Genomic DNA, 19,773 nt, shown 5'->3' on the forward strand with positions numbered 1-19,773 from the left:
CCAGGTTTCACATTCACGTTTATTCAAACCAGAGCCGCGCTCGGGCGGGTCCCGGGGCGGAGTCCCGCGCCCACCCTCCTCCCGGGCTCTGCTGACCCCTGGTGGTCGGGCCGGCCAGGGACCAGGCGGGGCAGTCCCCGGGCCTCGGAGCGCACGGCCGCGCGGGCGGGGAAGGGGAGGCTGGGCCGCGGGTCTCCTGGGTCAGGAGGCCGGGGAGTGGTCCGGGCGCCCGGAGAGGTCCCCGGGGGGAGCCTGCAGCCTGTTCTCGCAGGTGATGAGGTGGGTGGGCAGCGCCTGGGTGTCGTGGAAGATGACGAAGATGCTGGGCTGGCAGAGGCAGTCCACGGCGCTGTCGTAGCGCTGCGGGCCGAGGCCGGAGTCCCGCAGGGGGGGCACCCGCAGGTCGCGGCGGCCCAGCACGTAGTCTCCGGTCAGCACCCGCGCCACGAACACCGCCTTGTGGCCGCCGGCGTCGGGGGGCGAGTAGCGGTCCTGCACCGACAGCGAGGCGCGCCGGGCGAAGTACACGCCCTGACCGTAGAGCGTGCCTGCAGGGAGCACCGGGCGGGGGTCAGGGGCGCCAGGGCCGCTGAGCCCGCCCGCCCGCCGGGCCCAGGCCTCACCGTTGCGGCCGCAGAAGCTGCGGTTGAAGCCGTGCGCGCAGATGTCGCGCACCGCGGACGCGGACGTGCCGTGGTACAGGACCTGCTCCACTGGACGCCGGTCACAGCGCTGCTCCATCCGCTGGCGGTGCAGCTCGTACTGCTGCTGCAGCAGCGGGGTCGACACGCGCTCCACCTGCGGGGCGGAGGTCACTCAGAAACAGCATAGCCCCTGTCAGGGGCCCTCTCTCGGAAGGCTTCAGGGTCCGGGGCGACCTCCAGAGGCTGCGTCCTGCTCTGCCTGGCAGTTGACAAGACACCTCTGCCGGGCCACAGGTGGCATCGGAGGGTTTCCAGAAAGGCCTCCCCTCCCCCTAAGGAGGCCTGACTCCCCGGGGGAGGCCTGCTGGTGGGCAAACCCTACCCACCCACCACAACTCAGGACCCTCAGCCAGGCTTCTGCAGAGAACCCCTGGCCAGGCGCCCGCACCAAGGATGCCCAGGGACCCCTCAGACCAGGAAGACCCAGATGGGACAGAAGGCCCAGGGTGGCCAATAACCATTCCATCATCCAACACCAAATTCAGAGACCCAGCAGAGCTTCCAAAACAATGGAAACTACTCTTTTCAGAGGGACATAAAGGACTACAACAGTCCCTTGTTCATAAATTGGAAAACTTAAGACTGCTAAGATGTCAACAACACCCGAAGCAGTCTACAGATTCAGCGATATCTCCATCAAAATCCCAGCAGCTGACTGAATACTTAGCCCCATCCCTTTCAAAAAGATGGTGAGACACCTCCATCTGCTCACAGAAACCTGAACAAGCCGCAAGAATTGGCAGAAACAGCTAAAGGAACGCAGTAACGGGGTGAGTGCCTAAAAAGAAAGAGGCAGTGCAGCTGGATCTCCTGGCTCCCTGGCTGGCCCCTCCCGGTGTGAATCCCTGCTCCGGGTTCTGGAGCGAGCATAGTGACCCCCATGCACATACTGGAGCCTGAATGTCCGGCCCAATCTGAGTGGGGCAGCAAGAGGACTGAACCAGGACACCTGTCGTGGGCTCACCACCCCAGAATGAGTCCTGTGTGTGGAGGCGACTCACACAGCTCTCCTACAAGAACCCTGGCCTGGGACAAGGGTTGCAGGCTGTGGGGCATACGGTGCAGTCCAGGACTCTAAGGAAATGCTGTTTCCTAGGGAAGAGGGGACTTTCGTATCCATGTAAATGGGGGGATTCCTAGGGCCACACATGCATGCCCAAGGCAAGAGGCATGTGCAGCAAGGACGGGGGAGGACCCTATGCTTTTGCCTCAAGCTCTTCTCTAAACTCATTGTATGGCTAAGCTCTGAAGGAGCACGGGCCAATTTACAAAGACTGGGAAATGTGTTTTTGTCTTCTCCTTTATTTTTTGGTTACCTCCCCGCATTCAAGGAAATCTGTCATAACACTAGCTGGATGCAAACTTAAGGAGCAGACACCTCAGAGTCTTAATTCCAACAATAACACATGGAAATATCAAAATGTCCAGGTTTCAACCAAAGTTTGCAAAATGTACAAAGAAACAGGAAGCCATGGCCCAGGCAAAGAAGCAAATTAAAGCAGCAGAACCAGAACTGGGACATTCCAGACAAGACTTGAAAAAAAAATGGTCCTAAATATGCTCCAAGAGCAAGAGAGAAACATGGACAGATAAAGGACATTAGGAAAATAATAGATGAACAAAGAGACTATTAATAGAGAAATTATGAAAAGGAACCAAGCAGAGCTGAAGACCACAGTAACAAAAATTAAAAATTCCCCTGAGGGGTTCAACAGCTGATTGGAGTTGGCAGAAGGAAGAATCAGAGAACTTGAAAATAAGACCATTGAAATTCTCCAGTCTGAGGAGCAGAGGGAAGAAAGAACAGAGAGAAGTGAACAGAGGCTGAGGAACCTGTGGGACATCATCAAGCTAACCAGTATGCACTTCATGGGAGTCCAAGGAGAAGAAAGAAATAAGCAGAGAGGATACTCAAAGAAATAATAGCTGAAAACTTAGCAAATTTAATGAAGACAAGAATATACACAGACAAGATACCCAACAAACTCCAAATAGGGTAAATCCAAATAGACCCAAACCATGACATATTATAATCAAACTGTCAAATACCAAAGATAAAGAGAGAATTCTGAAAGCCAGAAAAGAGAAGTAACGTGTCACATGCAAAGCAGCCTCAATAAGATTAAGTGCTGATTTCCCATCTGAAACCCTAGAGGCAAGAAGGCAGGGGGATGACATACTCAAAGGGCTAGAAGCAAAAAACTGCCAATGAAGAATTCTGTATCCAGCAAAGCTGTCTTTCAAAAATAAGGAAGGAATTAAGACCTTTCCAGATAAACAAAAGCTAAGGGAGTCACCACTAGTACACCAGCCCTTACAAGAAATGCTAATGCTAAATGCAGTTCTGCAAGTTAAAAGGAAAGAACACCAGACAATTGACTGAAACTACATGAAAAAATAAAGACCTCTGGTAAGGATACTGACACGGGCAAATTTACATACCAGTACTATTGTTCTTGGTTTGTAACTCCACTTTTACTTCCTATAGGATCTAAAAGGCAAATGTACAAAATGTAATAATAAATCAGTGGTTTTGGACTCATAATGTAGAAATACATAATTTGTGAAAAAAACCACATAAAGGTGGTGGTGGGGGGAAGGGTATAGGAACATAGATTACGTATGCTATTGAAGGTAAGTTGATATCAAATCAAACAAGACTGTTATAGATTTAGGATATTAAATTTAAGCCCCGTGGTAACCACAAAGAAAATACCAGCAAATATGCAAACTCATACAGAGAGAAAGTAGAGTATGAGTTTCCAGGGGCAGGGGGCAGGGGTATTGGGGAGTGAATGTATAATGGATGTAGGATTTTTGTTTGGGGGAAGGGAACAGACTAGTAATAGAGGATGGTGAGTGATAAATCCCACCAAATAGTATGCCTGGGAAGGGCTGGGATGGGAAGGTTTAAGTTGTATGTATGTCCTCAATTAATATTAAAAAAGAACAACTAAAGAGACAATGACAACTAAATGAAATACATGATCCTGGGCAGGATCTAACAATGGAGGTGAAAATGCTCAAAAGGTCATTACTGGGATATATGAAAAAATTGGAGTACAGACTATAAGCTTTATATCGATGTTAAATTTCTTGAACTTGTTAACTGCACTCAAGGACTACACGGGTGAATATCCTTGTTTGTAGGAAATGTACATAGAAGTGTTACATGTTCCAGGAGCATGATGTGTGCAACTTGCTCTCAAGTGTTCAGAAAATAGAGATAGATAAGGAAGAAAGGAGCGAAGGGAGGGAGGGAGGGGGAAAGAAAGAAGGAAAGAAAAATAGCAAATGTGGCAGAATGTTAAATTTGGTGAATCTCGGTGTCTAGGTGGTAGGGGGATGTTGGAGTTCTGTGTATGGCATTTGCATTATTTTTGCAACTGTCCTGTAAGTTTGAAATTATTTCAAAATAAAATTTTTAAGGAAAAAAAAATCCCAACAGCATGTTTTGCAGAAATGGAAAAGCTGTTCCTCTAATTCATGCAGAATTACAGGAGGCCCCAATAGCCAAAACAATCTTGAAGAACAAAATTGGAGGACTTCCATTTCCCAATTTAAAAACTTACTACAAGGCTTCAGTAATATGCAGCAGTGTGGTCCTGGCATAAGGATGGACATGTAGACCAGTGGAACGGAATTTACAGTCCAGAGATAAACCCACACATGTGTGGCCAGTTGACTGCTGACAAGGGCACCAAGTCCACTCGATGGGGAAAGAACAGTCTCTTTAACAGATGGTGCTGGGGCAGCTGGAAGTCCACAGGCAGAAGAATGAATGTGGACCCCACCTCTTGGCAAATACAGAATTAACTCAGAATGGAGCAACAACCTAAATAAAAGAGTTAAATCCATAAAGCTCAGAGAAGAAAACACGGGAAAATCTTCAGGACCTTGCATTAGGTAATAGATATGACACCAAAAGCACAAGCAACAACAAAAATAGATAAATTGGACTTCATCAAAATTTAAAACTTTTGTACACAAAGCACGGTATCAAGAAACTGAAAAGAAAACCTACAGAATGGGAGAAAATATTTGGAAATTAAGTATGATAAGAGTTTAATATCTAGAATATGTGAAGAGCTCCTACAACTGAACAACAAATAGACAACTCAACTTGTAAATGGGCTGAGAACTTGAATAAACACTTTCGTAAAGAAGATATACGGATGGCAATATGCACATGAGAAGATACTTAACATCACTAGCCATCATGGAAATGCAAATGAAAACCACAGGAGATATCACTTTAGACCTACCAGGATGGCTGTTATTTAGAAAAATAGAAAACGGTAAACATTGGCGAGGATGTGGAGGAACTGGAGAGCTTGTCCACTGTCGGTGGGAATGTGGAAAGGTACAGCTGCAGTGGGAACAGTTCGGAGGCTCCTCGGCAGAAAGTCAATCACAGAATTACCATATGATGCGGCGCTCCTGCCTCTGGGGATGTGCCCGAAAGAACTGAAGACGGGGACTCAGACAGACACCTCTGCACCCATTTTCATCAGTGCATATTCACACAGCAAACAGGTGGACACACCCAAAAGTCCACCAGCGGAGGAGACGAACAGAATGTGGTATATTAATTTATATACAGGTCCATCCTTTCAGCCATGAAAAGGAAAGAGGTTCTGATGCGTGCTACAACACGGACGGACCTGGAAAACATTAGGCTGAGTGTAATAAGCCAGACACAGAAGGAAACGTATGATTCCTCTTACGTGAGTTACCTAGAATAGGCAATTCATACAGACAGAAGGCGAGTGGTGCTTGCCAGGGGCTGGGGCAGGGGGAGGGGAGCTTATTGCTTAACAGGGACAGAGTTTCCGTTTGGGATGATGAAAATGTTCCGGAAATAGTGGTGAAAATTATACAACATTGTCAGTGTATTTACTATCACTGAATTGTCCAGCTAAGTACGGTTCAAATGGTTTTATGTTATATATATTTTACCACAATAAGAAAATGCAAAAGTTGAAAAAGAAAAAGGACTGTTACATCCATAAATTAAAACTAGTTACCACGGAAAAGAACTGGTCTGAAAATAAGGAAGTCTTCTCACATTAAGAATTAGTTGCTGCACTGAATTCAGTGGATGGGCCAAATAATCACGTGGCTAAAGCTAAAGGCCAGTCCCAGAGTGCAAAGCTAAAGAAAGAGATGAGAACTGTGAGAGGAGAGCTGAGGGAGAAGGGAGGCAGATGGAGAAGTGGGAGAGCTGTGTTACGGGGCTACCACAAGGAGGAAGCAGCTGGTGGAAGAGAGAAAGTGGGGCTTCCTGGAAGAAAGTCACCCCAGCCCAAGGTGGCATCTCCAGGTGAAAGATCCACGGGGCGCCAGGAACGCAGCACCTGCCTGGGGGAGATCGCACCCCTTCAAAGCAAAAGAAAACGCTACAGGTCCAGACCCACACACGTGCACACACACACACCAGCAGCACCACCACAACCAAGTCAATATGTAAGTGGACAAATATCTCACGCTGGGCTCCTCACCACCAGTCCTGGATGGTAAGAACAGTGGCGGGAGGGAAGCGGGGAGACAGTGGGGTCGCAAGCCCCAGGATCAGTCTCTCCTGCAGAGCAACTGAACTGGCAGGAGCTGTCCGAACCCGCTAACCAGCTATTTAAACGCGGGGGCCTTGGGAGACTGTGTGCCCACCTGGAGGGAGAGCCCGGAAGAGGCGACCCCCTCCCTGTGAAGGCTGCCAGCCCCCAGCCTCGGGCACGCAGCAGTGGCTCCAGTGCAGCCTGTAAAGACCAGCCCCCAGGATCCGGGACCCCTGCTTTTGACCCCCCACTTCAGATCGCGGGGCCCAGCTCTGAGGGTGGCTGTTGTTCCAACCCGCCTCAGACAGGGGTGGCACAGGAGACTCAGAGACAGACTCTTCCCCAGAACTCCGGAAAACGGTTAAAGGGCTGCATGAACTGGGCAAGTGCTGAATCAAGAAAATGCAGCTTTAGAAGCCTGGGGAGAGGCCCTGGCAGTGTGGGCCCCTCCCTCACGCCCTGCCCAGCGCGGCCCGGGCAGCCTGCACTCTCGCTGCCACTCCTGGCTCGGTTCAGCTGGGCAGGACTGACCTGGCAAACCACTCCCAGGCTCACCCCCGCAGAATCCGCCCTCCAGCAAAAGCAGCTTGGGACAACTAAGCAGCCTAAGAAATAACGAAATCAAACAGCCTGGGCGAAGGCTCACCTGCTCTCCGTCCTACAAGAGAGTGCAGGCAGACCCCGGAGATTGTAGGGCTTTGGCTCCAGGCCACCCCGATAAAGTGAGTATACGATAAAGCAAGTTGCACAAATTGTTTGGTTTCCCAGTGCATATAAAATTACCTTTACACCATACTGCAGTCTATTAAATGTGCAAGAGCATTATGCCTTAAAAAAAACATACATACCTTAATTAAAATGTGACACAGAGACACAAAGTGAGCACATACTGTTGGAAAAATGGCACCTATAGACTTGCTCAATGCAGGTAAAAAACTCCATACCTGTAAAGTGCAATAAAGCAAAGCACAATAAAACGAGGTATGCCTGTACCCACGAGTGAGAAAATCTGTTTCACAGGGAGCGGAAGGAGCACTCAGACTCCTGGAAAGGGGTGAGCTCCTAAGGCTGTGAGCAAGCACAAGCCCAGGACAAGACCCAGGCCCAGAAAAGACGGGAGGACCCCACACTTGGCATTCGCCTTGGCTGACTTACCTGAAAGGTTAGCACCAGCCAACACAGAACTGGTTTGCAAAGACTGTGAAAGGTGTTTTTCATTGATTTGGTTTTGTTGGTTCCTTGCACTCAAGGAAATCTCTGTTATAACATAAGCTGGATATTAACTCCAGAAACAGATCAGGGACTGAATCCCAGAGCTAACACTTTAAAATATTAAAATGCAAATGATGCAATGAAATATTACAAGATAAAGAAACAGGAAATGATGGCCCATCCAAAAGAAGAGGGTAAAATCCAGAAAATATCAACAAAGAAGACCAGAATGTGGACATACCGGAAAAAGACTTTAAAAAAAAAAATGATCCACGATATGTTCAAGAAGATCAAGGAAAATACAGAGAAAAAAATAAAGGATACCAAGAAAATGATGAATGAACAATATGAAAATCTCAATAAAGAGAGAGAAATTTAAAAAAAAAGGAATCAAATAGGTATTCAACAAGAGTTGAAGGCCACAATAACAGAAATTTAAAATTCCCTAGAGGGTTTAACAACAGATTGGAACAGGCAGAAGAAAGAAACAGTGAACTCAAAGAGAAGTAAAGTGAAATGAGTCAGCCTGAGAAGCAGAAAGAAAAAAATAGAAAAAAGGCCTAAGAGACCTGTGGGACCCCATCAAGCTACCAATAAGTGCATTATGGAAGTCCCAGAAGAGAAAGAGAGAAAGGGGCAGAAGGAATATTCAAAGAAATAATGGCAGAAAACTTCCCAAACTTAGCAAAAGATGTGAATATGCACATCCAAGAAGCCAAACAAACGCCCAGCAGGATAAATGTGAAGAGAAATATGCTCAGACACATATGGTCAAACTGTCATATGCCAAGGACAGGGAGAGAGTTCTGAAAGCTGAAAAAGAAATGCAACATGTTATGTACAAGGGAGTCCCAATAAGATTAACTGCCAATTTCTCATCAGAAACCATGGGGGCAAGAAGGCAGTGGACAAAATATTGAAAGTGCTGAAAGAAAACAATTTCCAACCAATAATTTTTCATCCGGCGAGCCTGACTTTCAAAAATCTGGGAGAGATGAAGACGTTCCCAGATAAACAAAACAGCTGGGGTAGTTTGTTACCACCAGACCTGCCCTACAGGCAATGCTAAGGCAGGGCTGAGAGAGAAATTTACAGCTCTAACTGCTCACATTAAAAAAGGAGAAAGATCTAAAATCAGAGACCTAACCTCACAACTGGAGGATCTATATATAGAAGAACAAAATAAACACAAAGGGAGCAGAAGGAAGGAAATAACAGAGTGGAGATAAATGAAACAGAATTAAAAAAGACGGTTGCTGCAAAGGAGAGGCTAGGCCTCCCTATAATTGTGCCTAAGAGCCTCCTCCCGAATGCCTCTTTGTTGCTCAGATGCGGCCCTCTCTCTCTCTGGCTAAGCCAACTTGAAAGGTGAAATCACTGCCCTCCCCTCTACGTGGGATCAGACACCCAGGGAAGTGAATCTCCCTGGCAACGTGGAATATGACTCCCCGGGAGGAATGTAGACCCGGCATCGTGGGACGGAGAACATCTTCTTGACCAAAAGGGGGATGTGAAAGGAAATGAAATAAGCTTCAGTGGCAGAGAGATTCCAAAAGGAGCCGAGAGGTCACTCTGGTGGGCACTCTTACACACAATTTAGACAACCCTTTTTAGGTTCTAAAGAATTGGGGTAGCTGGTGGTGGATACCTGAAACTATCAAACTACAACCCAGAACCCATGAATCTCGAAGACAATTGTATAAAAACGTAGCTTATGAGGGGTGACAATGGGATTGGGAAAGCCACAAGGACCACACTCCACTTTGTCTAGTTTATGGATGGATGAGTAGAAAAATAGGGGAAGGAAACAAACAGACAAGTTACCCAATGTTCTTTTTTACTTCAATTGCTCTTTTTCACTTTAATTATTATTCTTGTTATTTTTGTGTGTGTGCTAATGAAGGTGTCAGGGATTGATTTAGGTGATGAATGTACAACTATGTAATGGTACTGTAAACAATCAAATGTATGATTTGTTTTGTATGACTGCGTGGTATGTGAATATATCTCAATAAAATGAAGATTAAAAAAAGGTAAAAAATAAATAAATAAATAAATAAACAAAACAAAACAAACAAATGAACAAAAAAAAATAGGGAAACTCAACAAAACCAAAAGTTGGTTTTTAAAAAAGAGCAATAAAATTGACAAACCTTCACCTAGACTGACAAAAAAAAAGAGAAAATACAAACAACTAAATCAGAAATGAAAGGGGAGGCATTACTTTGACCTCACAGAAATAAAAAGGATTATAAGAGGATATCATGAACAATTAAATGCCAAAAAATTAGATAATGTATATGAAATAGACAAATTCCTAGAAACACATAAATTATCTACACTGACTCGAGAATAAATAAAAGATCGAAACAGACCAATAACAAATAAAGAGATGGAATCAGTCAAACATTCCAAACATTCCAAGAAGAATTAACACCAATCCTGCTCAAACTCTTCCAAAAAATTGAAGAGGGAACACTTTCCAACACATTCTCTGAGGCAGTATCACCCTAATATCCAAGCCAGATAAAGATACTACAAGAAAAGAAAATTACAGATCAATATTCCTTATGATTAGAGACGCAAAAATCTTTATCAAAATACTACTAAACCAAATCTAACAGCACAGGGAAAGAATTAAACACCATGATCAAGTGGGATTTATCCCAGCATGCAAGCATGATTCAAAACAAGAAAATCAATTAATGTAATTCATCACATAATACGACACACCACATTAATAGAATGAAGGAGAAAACCACACGACCAACTCAATTGACTCAGAAAAGGTATTTAACCAAATCCAGCATTCCTTCTTGATAAAAACACTCATAAAACTAATAGAAGAGAACTTCCTCAATATGATAAAGGGCATTTATGAAAAACTCACAGTTAACATCATACTCAGTAGTAAAAGACTGAAAGCTTTCTCTCTGAGATCAGGAACAAACAAGGAGGCCCACTGTCACTACTGTTATTCAACGTTATACTAGAAGGTCTAGCCAGAGCAATTAGGCAAGAGAAAGAACCTAAGGGCTTGCAAATTGGAAATGAAGATGTAAAACTTTCCCTATTTGCAGACAAGATGATCCTATATATAGAAAATCCCGAAAAAAGCTACAACAAAGCTACTAGAGCTAATAAACAAATTCAGCAACAAGCAAAAATCAGTAGTGTTTCTAGACACTAGTAATGTACAATCTGAAGTGGAAATAGAGGGAAAAAATTCCATTTACAATAGCAACTAAAAGAATCAACACTCTAGGAATAAATTTAACCAAGGATTAAAGAACTTACACATGGATAACTTACAAACCACTGCTAACAGAAGCCGACAAACACCTGAATAAATGGACGGACATCCCGTGCTCATGTTGGAAGACTAAGTATTGCCAAGATGTCAATCCCACCCAAATCGAGTTACGGATTCAGTGCAGTCCCGGTCAAAATTCTAAGAGCCTAATTTGCAGCAGTGGAAAAACCAATCATAATATTTATTTGGAAGGGTAAGGAGCCCCAAATGGGCAAATCATTTTGAAAAATTAGAATAAAGTTGGAGGACTCATACTTCTGACCTTAAAACTTACTACAAAGCTACAGTAGTCAAAACAGCACGTACTGGCACAATAATAGAGCTATAAACCAACGGAATCAAACTAAGAGCTCAGAAATAAGACCTTTACATCTACGGTCAATTGATTTTTGATAAGGGTGTCAAGTCCACTCAATTGGGAAAGAATAATCTCTTCAACAAATGGGAAAACTGGATATCCATATGCAAAAGAATGAAGGTAAACCCCTATCTCACAGCAGAAACAAAAATCACCTCAAAATGGATCAAAGTCCTAAAAATAAGAACCAGGACTATAAAACTCCTGGAAGAGCATTAAGAAATGGTTTCTTGGACTTTACACCAAAAGCACGAACAACAACAACAAAAAAAAAACAGGACTTGACATCAAGATTAAAAACTTTTATCCATCAAAGAACCACATCCTGAAAGTAAACAGACAACCTACAGAATGGGAGAAAATATTTGGAAAACACATATCCGATAAGGGCTCAATATACAGGTTTGAGAAGAAAACCCTACAACTCAACAACAAAAAGACAACTCAATTTAAAAATGGGCAAAAGACTTGAAAAGACATTTCTCTGAAGAAAATATACAAAAGGCCAATAAACACATGAAAAGATGTTCAGCAGTAGTCATTAGGGAACAGCAAATCAAAACCACAATGAGATACCATTTCACACCCACTAGAATGGCTACTATTTTTTTTATAAAAAATGAAAAATAAGTGTTGGAGAGGATGTGGAGAAATAGACACATTTGTTCATTGTTGGTGGGAGTGTAGAATGGTGCAGCAGCTGTGGAAAACAGTTTGGCAGAAAAGTTAAGTATAGAACTACCATAAGACTCGCCATCCCACTTGTAGGTATATATACCTAAAATAATTGAAAGCAGGGATGCAAACAGATATCTGAATACCAATGTTCATAGTGGTATTCTTCACAATTGCCAAAAGATGCAAGTAATCCAAATGCCCATCAACAGAGGCTTGGTAAGCAAAATGTGGTGGGTGTGTGTGTGTGTGTGTGTGTGTGTGTGTGTGTGTATGTATATATATACATACATACATACATACATATATACAGTGGAATATTATTCAGCTACATAAAAGAACAAAGTTCTGATACATATAACAACATGGATGAACCTTGAAGACATCATGTTGAGTTAATAAGGCAGACACAAAAGGACAAATATTTTATGATCTCACTGAAATAAAATAGTTTGAATAAGCAAAGTCGTAGAGTCTGAAACTAGAATACTATTTACTGGTGTTGGGTGAGGGTAGGGAATGGGGAGTTAGTTCTTAGTGCAGAGTTTCTGTTTGGGGTGATGGAGAACTTCTGGTAATGTATAGTGGTGATGGTAACACAACTTTGTGAATGTAATTAACACCAATGAATTATATATTTGGAAGTGGTTAAAGGGGGAAATTTTAGGTGGTTATATATGTTGCTAGAACAAAACTACTCATAGGACTGTACAACAAACAGTGAACCCTATAGTTAATAGTATAATTATAATAATATTCTCTCAATTGTAACAAAAATACCACACTAACGCAAAATGTTAAAAAACGGGGTGGGTATATGGGAACTTTGTATTTTCTGCATGATCTTCCTGTGAACCTACAACTTCTCTAAATATAAAATACAAGAAAACCAAAGAGACAGTTCAATTGTTCTCCTCAAGAAATAAAGAGCAAATGATTTGGTGTGGAGTACCTATATTACTAGTATTCTGTTTCAACCTATCCCTTGTGTAATTAAAAATTAATAGTAATTAGCTCCAATAGAAAATAAATTGGGGAAAGGAATACATTAAACTGAAAAAAAAGCTAAGTGTTAATGATCTTTATAAAGCTATATGATGGGTTCTATGTTTGAAAGTTTCCATAATAAAAAGCTTAAAAATTGGTTTGCTTGAAAAAGAACCCATGGAGAGAAATTTTTCTTTTCCCAAGGAATAGGAAAGGAAAAAAGCAATGTTTTCAAAGTTCTGAGGGGAAAAGTATTTTGATCCTGAACACTATAACCAGCAAACTACCACCACAGAGCGGACAATGCAACGACGCGTTAGGACGCGGAGAACTGGGACTTCTGCACCCATCTGGGTGCCGCAGCTGCAAGCAGCTCTCGCTGTAAAGGGCGAAATGAACCAGCAAGTCCGAGAGGCCCCGCGGATCAGAAAGGCCCCGCGGGCGACCCGCAGCCGAGCAGCACCTGGCGGAGGCCCGGGGAGCCAGAGGCCCGGCCCCGGGCTGACGACGCGGCCCCCGCCGCGCTCCTGACGGCTCCGCGGCGGTGTCTGCTCGTCCCCGGGACGCGCGGGAGGCACCGGGCAGAACCCACGGCGGCCCTCGGGCTGCAGTGAGACAATGCGCCTGCGCAAACCGCGGGCCGGCGGGGGCTCCCTTCTCCGCCCTCCCTGCAGGGAGGCAGCACGCGGCCTCCAACGTTGCTAAACGGAGAAAGGCAGACTCCGGTGCAGCATCCAGAGTCAGAGGCGCGGACTGCGAAGCCCAAGTGCACACGGTTAGCAAACCCAGCGAGGGGCCTGAGCGGCGGTGGCGGCCGGGGAGCAGGCGCCGGGACCTGGGGCAGAGGCCGGGCTGCCCTCAGGCGCCCCCTCGCAGCGGCACCCCCGCCCCGGCCTAAAACTACAACTCCCAGCGCCCCCCGCCCGCGTCAGCACCGGGACTCGGGAGGTCAGAGCCCAGGGAAGCACGCAGCCACCCCCCACAGACGTTCCCACTGGGGGCCACGCTCCTCCTCCCCTCCTGGCCCGGGGCCCGGAGAAAGCTGGGGGGCGTCTGCAGCCCGCCGAGCCCCGGTGCAGGCTTCGAGGGCGGCTCCCGAGCTGGCCGGTCCTACCCGAGGGGCCCTCCGCCCAGCACGGGGAACGGGAACCCCGGCAGTGCCCTCCGCGGGCTCTCCAGCCCTGCTAACCTCGTGGGGACCTGTCAGGTGGGCTCCGCGCACCTGCCCTGCAGGGTCTACCCAGGATCCACTGTCCTCGGCTACCACGTGCCACCCCACGGGGGATGCTGCAGTTAAACAATCCAGTTTAACAATCCAGTTAAACAATCCAAATCTGGCGGTGGCAGGCCTGCGGGGCCCCAGATACTGGACCCACAGAAGCCCTGAGCAGAGGCCCCCGTGGCTCCCCAGCACCCCCTTCTCACCGGGCTGCCTCCTGCATCACCAGCTTACTGCCTACACCTGGGGCTGCCCGGCCCTCGCCCCCACTGGCTCTGGTTTCTCACACCCACTCCCCAGCCACATGCACATCCAGCACCCCACACGCTCACGCTTCCCAGGCCTCTCTACATCCTCATCCCCTGCCCCTTCCTCACCCACCTGCCCTCACTGGGCTTCCTTGTGTCCAGTCTGGCTCCCCACTTCTGTGATCTGTTCCTCCACCCAGGCTCTGTAACTCACTGGGCAGCACAAGGCTAAGGCACCCCCTGTACCCCATCCCCACCGGCCTCCACTAGCCCCGCACCAGGCAGCTCCTGCCATTGTAGACAGTGGGCAGAGGGCAAGCCAAAGCTGACAGAGACCGGGGGCCCTGGGCAAGCAAGAGCGACTGCCCAGACTGCCAGGCACGGACAGTGCGGAGAGCCCAGGAGACCGCGGCACAGGCGAGCTGGGCGTGGACTCACCCGCACCACGCGGACCCTGCTGTGGGCGGCATCCAGGCTGTCGCAGAAGGCACGCACCACCTCCTGGAACTCGCTGCTGCCCTCAGCCAGACACTCCAGCCCGCTCAAGGGCCCTACCGTCCTCTGCTGTGCGCCTGGCGTGTGGGGAGGGAGGGGTCAGGGCCACGCCTGTGGACGGTCCCTGATAGCAGTCCCCAACCCGGCCAGGGCCAGGACTCACAGGCGGGGGCTGCAACTGCCAGGGGCCAGGCCAACTTCCAGTCCTGGGGGTGGGTCAGCAGTGCTGCGAGGTGGCGGGCCGCACGGGTGGGCTGGGCCCCAAAGCCACGGAGGACAGCACGGTCACCACGCAGGGCCACACTCACGCCGTGGCACTGCTCCAGCTGAGCCTGGAGCCCAGTGGGCAGCATGTGGCCCTGGATGCCCACCGTCTCCTCCTGGAGCTGGCCCTCCAAGGCAGCCCCCAGCGCCCGGTCCACCTCCCCCAGGTCCTGCTCGAAGGCCACATGCACCACCAGCTGGGCCCCGCCGCCCGGGGGCTCCTCTGCCTCCTTCAGGGGCTGCTCGAGCAGTGACAGGGCCAGGGCTCGCTGCAGCGCGGCCACCTCCTCTTGCTCAGCTGCCTGGCCCCGCGGCTCCAGCGACCAGTGGAGGGCCAGCTGCAGCGCGGCCTCCTCCTCCAGCGGGGTCGCCCCAGTGCCAGGGGCCACAGGCCCCCCCTCCAAGGGCTGCTGACTGGCCTCCTCGAGGCCCCCGGGGCTCGCCCCCTCCTCAGGCTCCTCCTCCAGCTCCAGGGGGAGCTGCTCCCCACTGTCCGGGCCTTCCAGGGTGGCCAGCAGCTCTCGGACCTCTTCTGGGGGAAAGAGAGTGCACCGCGTCAAGGGTCAGGGCCCACGCAGGGTAGGGGTGAAGGAAAGGGTGAAAGACGGAAAGCAGGTTTTGGGGCACAGGAGGTTTGGCGAGGGTCACAAGACAGGTGTTAAGTGTGGAGCAGAACAGAGAGCTAACGGGCAGCCTTACCCAGGCTCATGGCTTCCTGGTCACTGTGTGGGGGCCACGGGGTGCAGTCCTGGCCAGGCAGGGCCTGGAGGGCCTCAGTGGGGTCCACCTGTAGGGAGAGGACATCAGGGCCTGCCAGGCTCACACCCCTGCCCCGGACTTGGGTGAGGACAGAGGAGGCACGTGGGGCTGGGGTGTGAGAAGGGGGAGGTGTGGGGCAGGGCTCCATTGCACCTCTCCGGGGTCTGTGTCCAGGGCCGCCCTGGCCAGCCACTCTGTCCCAAAGACACACTGGAACTGAGCCTCCAGCTCCTGCAGGAGGTGCTGCCCCTCCGGGCCCAGCAGGAAGCCGGCACTGCCAGGGAGCTTCAGGTTGAGCACGTGGCGGCTGATGCTCCCCAGCAGACTCCGCAGGAATTCCTCGGCAGCCTGGCATGAGGCCAGAGCTCCACGGAGCTGCAGGGTCATAGGAGATCGGGGTGAGGTGCAGTGTGCAGATTTAGGGCACAGGGAAAGAGAGAACCAAAGGGGGGGTCCTCAGGGGTCACTCACCTGAAAGCCAGTCACATCCGTGCCTTCCAGTGGGAAGAGGTCGATGTCTTCCAGGCTGGCAAGGAGGTCCCCATGGTAGAGCTGCATGAAGCGCAAGGCCCCCGGCTCCATGGACAGAACCATCTCCACGGGCTCCAGGGCCACAGGCCCCGCCTGCCCTGGTGACCCCACAGGCTCCAGGATCACAGACCCCACCTGCCCTGGTGACCCCACAGGCTCCAGGATCACAGGCCCCACCTGTGCTGGTGACCCCACAGGCTCCAGGATCACAGGCCCCGCCTGCCCTGGTGACCCCACAGACTCCAGGATCACAGGCCCCGCCTGCCCTGGTGACCCCACAGACTCCAGGATCACAGACCCCGCCTGCCCTGGTGACCCCACAGGCTCCAGGATCACAGACCCCACCTGCCCTGGTGACCCCACAGGCTCCAGGATCACAGACCCCGCCGGCCCTGGTGACCCCACAGGCTCCAGGATCACAGACCCCACCTGCCCCGGTGACCCCACAGGCTCCAGGATCATAGGCTCTGCCTGCTCTGGTGACCCCATAGGCTCCAGGATCACAGGCTCTGCCTGCCCTGGTGACCCCACAGGCTCTGCCTGCTCTGGTGACCCCACAGGCTCCAGGATCATAGGCTCTGCCTGCTCTGGTGACCCCACAGGCTCGGGGCTCACTAGGCCCTCCTGTCCTGGAGATGCTTCAGGTCTCAAGCTTGCTGTCCCTCCCTGCTCCAGCAACCCCATGGGGCCTGTCCTCAGAGAGGTTCCTGATTGGCCTTGGGCCACCACGGACTCCGCTGTCCCCGTGCCCTTCCGTGCCCTCGTTGGCCCTCCAGCCTCCAGGAGAACATCCTCAGAGGCTCCAGGACCCTGCTCGGCGAGGCAGCCCCCTTCAACAGAGTCAGCAGCAAGCTCCTCGGGCTCCAGGGCATCGTAGTGGGGGACAAGACTCAGCTGTGCGCCCTGCAGCCAGTGGTCCCACTGCAGCACCCGCTCGGCCACTGGGAGGGAAAGGACAGAAGGCCGTCAGGATCCATGGGAGGAGAAACTCAGGCCGCCTGGGCCCCAGCCACACTCACCCTGCCACTGCTGGAAGTTGACGACGGTGCCCAGGTCCCCAGGCAGGCTGCACAGGCTCTCCAGGGGCCCCCCACCACTGCGGCGCTCGTTCTCCAGGTACAGCTCCAGCAGCAGCGGGTCTGCAGGGTGGGGGCCCCCCACTACACGCACCGCTCGCGCCTGGGGCACCCGGGCCAGGGACACTACCGCACCCTCCAGGCCCAGGGCGCGGGCCTGCTGCTCCAGGGCACCGACGTCTGCGGAGAGGGCGGGGTCAGCCCAGGGCCCGCCCCTCGCCGGCTCCCCCGCCCCTGGCCCGCCTCTCACCTGCCGCAGACAAGGGCTCTGACAACTGCACCAGGGCCCGGTCGGGCCGCGGGCTTGCCAGGGCCCGGCAGGGCAGCTCCGGGCGTCCCGCGGCGCGCAGCAGGGCCTGCACGTGCTGCTCCAGGCGCTGCGGCGTGAGACCCAGGGGCAGGCCCTGGAGCAGCAGACGGGCCGGGGCCCAGGGCGGGGCGGGCCGCAGGCTCAGCCGCGCTCGCTGCAGGACGTGCGTCCCCTGGGCCAGGACCCTCCGGGCGTCTGCGGGCGGGGCGAGGCGGGGCGTCAGCGCCGCGGGGCTGTCGGGGCGCCGGGGCTCTCCCCTCCGCCAGTCCCCTCACCTGCGCGCTCCCGGAAGGTGAGGACGCCCCCGCGGCCGAGTCTCTGCCAGCTCGACACGGGGCCACCCCCAGAGCGACGCCGGTTCTCGAAGTAGAGCGTGAGCAGCTCGTCGGGCACGTCGGGGGGCAGCCCACGGAGCTCCACCGCCCCGCCGGCCTCCGCGTCCGCCATGGCGACCCTGGGGGGGACCAGGTGGGCGGGGAATGCTCCCTCCGCGGCCCCCCAGTCCCGTCCTTACGCACGCCCCCAGCCCCGCTCCCACACATGCGCCCCAGTCCCGCGCTTACACACAGCACGCACCGCCGGCCCGGGCCGGCCCGCACTGGCACCCGCGGCCCCGCTCCCCTCGCTCCGCGCCGCGGGCGTCCGCCCTGCCGGGCCGGGAAAACAAAAGTGAAACCGCCTGCGGGAAGGCGGGCCAGGGGCCGGCCCGGGGCTGCGCCTCCTCCTCCTCGCCCCACCCTGCTCCTCGGCCTGCCGGGCCCTGGGCCTTGCGCCCTCTCCAGCCACCACCTGACTTCTGGCATAACCACCGCCCGCCGGCCGGGGGCCCTGTGCCGAGGGCTGCGCGGAGGAGGCGGGCGTGGGGTGGGAGTGGGGCGCCAGGCCGTCTTCTGGAATCCTCTCCTGCCCTCACTGTCCCCCACTGCCCGCCCTCCTTCTCTTCCCAGCCTCTCAAGTGTCGAGCTGCCACTGGCCTCCACCCCCCACCTCCAGTGCAAACCTCGCGCTCGTCCAGGGGCCCAAGGACCCCGCCCAGCCTGCAGACCCCCCTCTAGAGCGCAGGGCACCTGCGGCCACTTGTCTCCACCTGCCGGGCCTTGGTGGCTCTGTGCCCCCCAGGTCCTCTCCTCCCACCCTGTGGGACCACCTGTGGGACAGACCCCACTCCCCCACCCCCAGCTGAACTTGCCTTTGCCCCTCCCTCTGCCCGGCCAGGTAGTCAAGAAAGCAGGCCTGGGGTGCGGCTGCCTGGCCCCCTTCTCACCAGCCGGGTGGCCCTGGCTCACTGTGGCACCACCTCACTGAGTGTCCTCACTGGAAAAATGAGCACAACAGTAGACAGTGCTGGGCGGACTGAAGGGGGTGATAAGGGCAGTGACGTGTCCAGGCCTCACCCACTGCAAGTAGATGCTCAGAAATGGGAAGCTTGAGAAGTCAGCCCACCCCAGGACGCAGCTCCCACCGGGCCCCCTTCCCTGTCGGGAGGCCACCTCTTACGGACCATCTCTGACCCCACCGGCCACTGCCCGGACCCTGCACCTGCCATGCCCCAGCCCTCTCCTCTCTGGGCCAGCTATGGTCCCTCTTCCCGGGACCGCAGTGACCTCATCAGCGGTCCCGTCTCGGGCCTCCCCTCACCAGAATGCCCAGCAGCATCTCCCGGGGCTGGCCACGCCCTTCTCTGGGACCCCATGGCCCCCAGGACGTCCCCTGACCAGTCCTCCCCCTTACCCCGGCCTCCCCCTCTCCATGTCCACTGCAGTCCCCACCAGACCTCCCCTGGTCACACATGGGCCCTGCCTCAGGCCTTGGTCCTTTCTCTGCTTGCCCCTCGGTGACCTCATCCAGGCCACGATGCTGCCACCACCTACATGCTGACTCCCACATTCATACTCCCAGCTCCCACTTTCCCTGACGCCAGATTCACGTACCCAAAGGCTGTGACACCCCACCTAGACGTTCGTTAGATCCCTGAGAGGGGGCACAGCTGACGCAGGGCTCCTGGGACTTCCCCTCAAACCTGTACCACCACAGGATCCTCAGGGTCACCGTGAGCCCCGCCCCTCC

At 52.2% G+C, this 19,773-nt stretch overlaps 2 protein-coding genes across 2 annotated transcripts in view; one reads left to right on the forward strand and one right to left on the reverse strand.

The window, feature by feature from the left end:
• On the reverse strand, positions 1-18,382 carry PARP10 (poly(ADP-ribose) polymerase family member 10). Its single transcript, XM_037802859.1, is given in 12 exon segments — positions 1-395; positions 397-548; positions 624-798; positions 14,710-14,843; positions 14,930-15,562; positions 15,730-15,817; positions 15,943-16,164; positions 16,261-17,261; positions 17,340-17,576; positions 17,647-17,901; positions 17,982-18,160; positions 18,270-18,382. Coding segments are annotated over 11 exon segments (3,441 nt in total). The 5' UTR covers positions 18,154-18,160; positions 18,270-18,382; the 3' UTR covers positions 1-23.
• Positions 18,186-19,773, forward strand: part of LOC119508931 (basic proline-rich protein-like) — a 12,368-nt gene continuing 10,780 nt past the window's right edge. Inside the window, exons 1-3 of the mRNA XM_037802635.1 lie at positions 18,186-18,570; positions 18,654-18,806; positions 18,922-19,109. Of these exons, the coding sequence (XP_037658563.1) occupies positions 18,186-18,570; positions 18,654-18,806; positions 18,922-19,109 (726 nt within the window). The remainder of the gene's footprint in view (positions 18,571-18,653; positions 18,807-18,921; positions 19,110-19,773) is intronic.

This window comes from Choloepus didactylus, chromosome 14 (assembly GCF_015220235.1).
Source record: "Choloepus didactylus isolate mChoDid1 chromosome 14, mChoDid1.pri, whole genome shotgun sequence".
In the NCBI taxonomy this organism is placed as follows: Eukaryota; Metazoa; Chordata; class Mammalia; order Pilosa; family Megalonychidae; genus Choloepus; species Choloepus didactylus.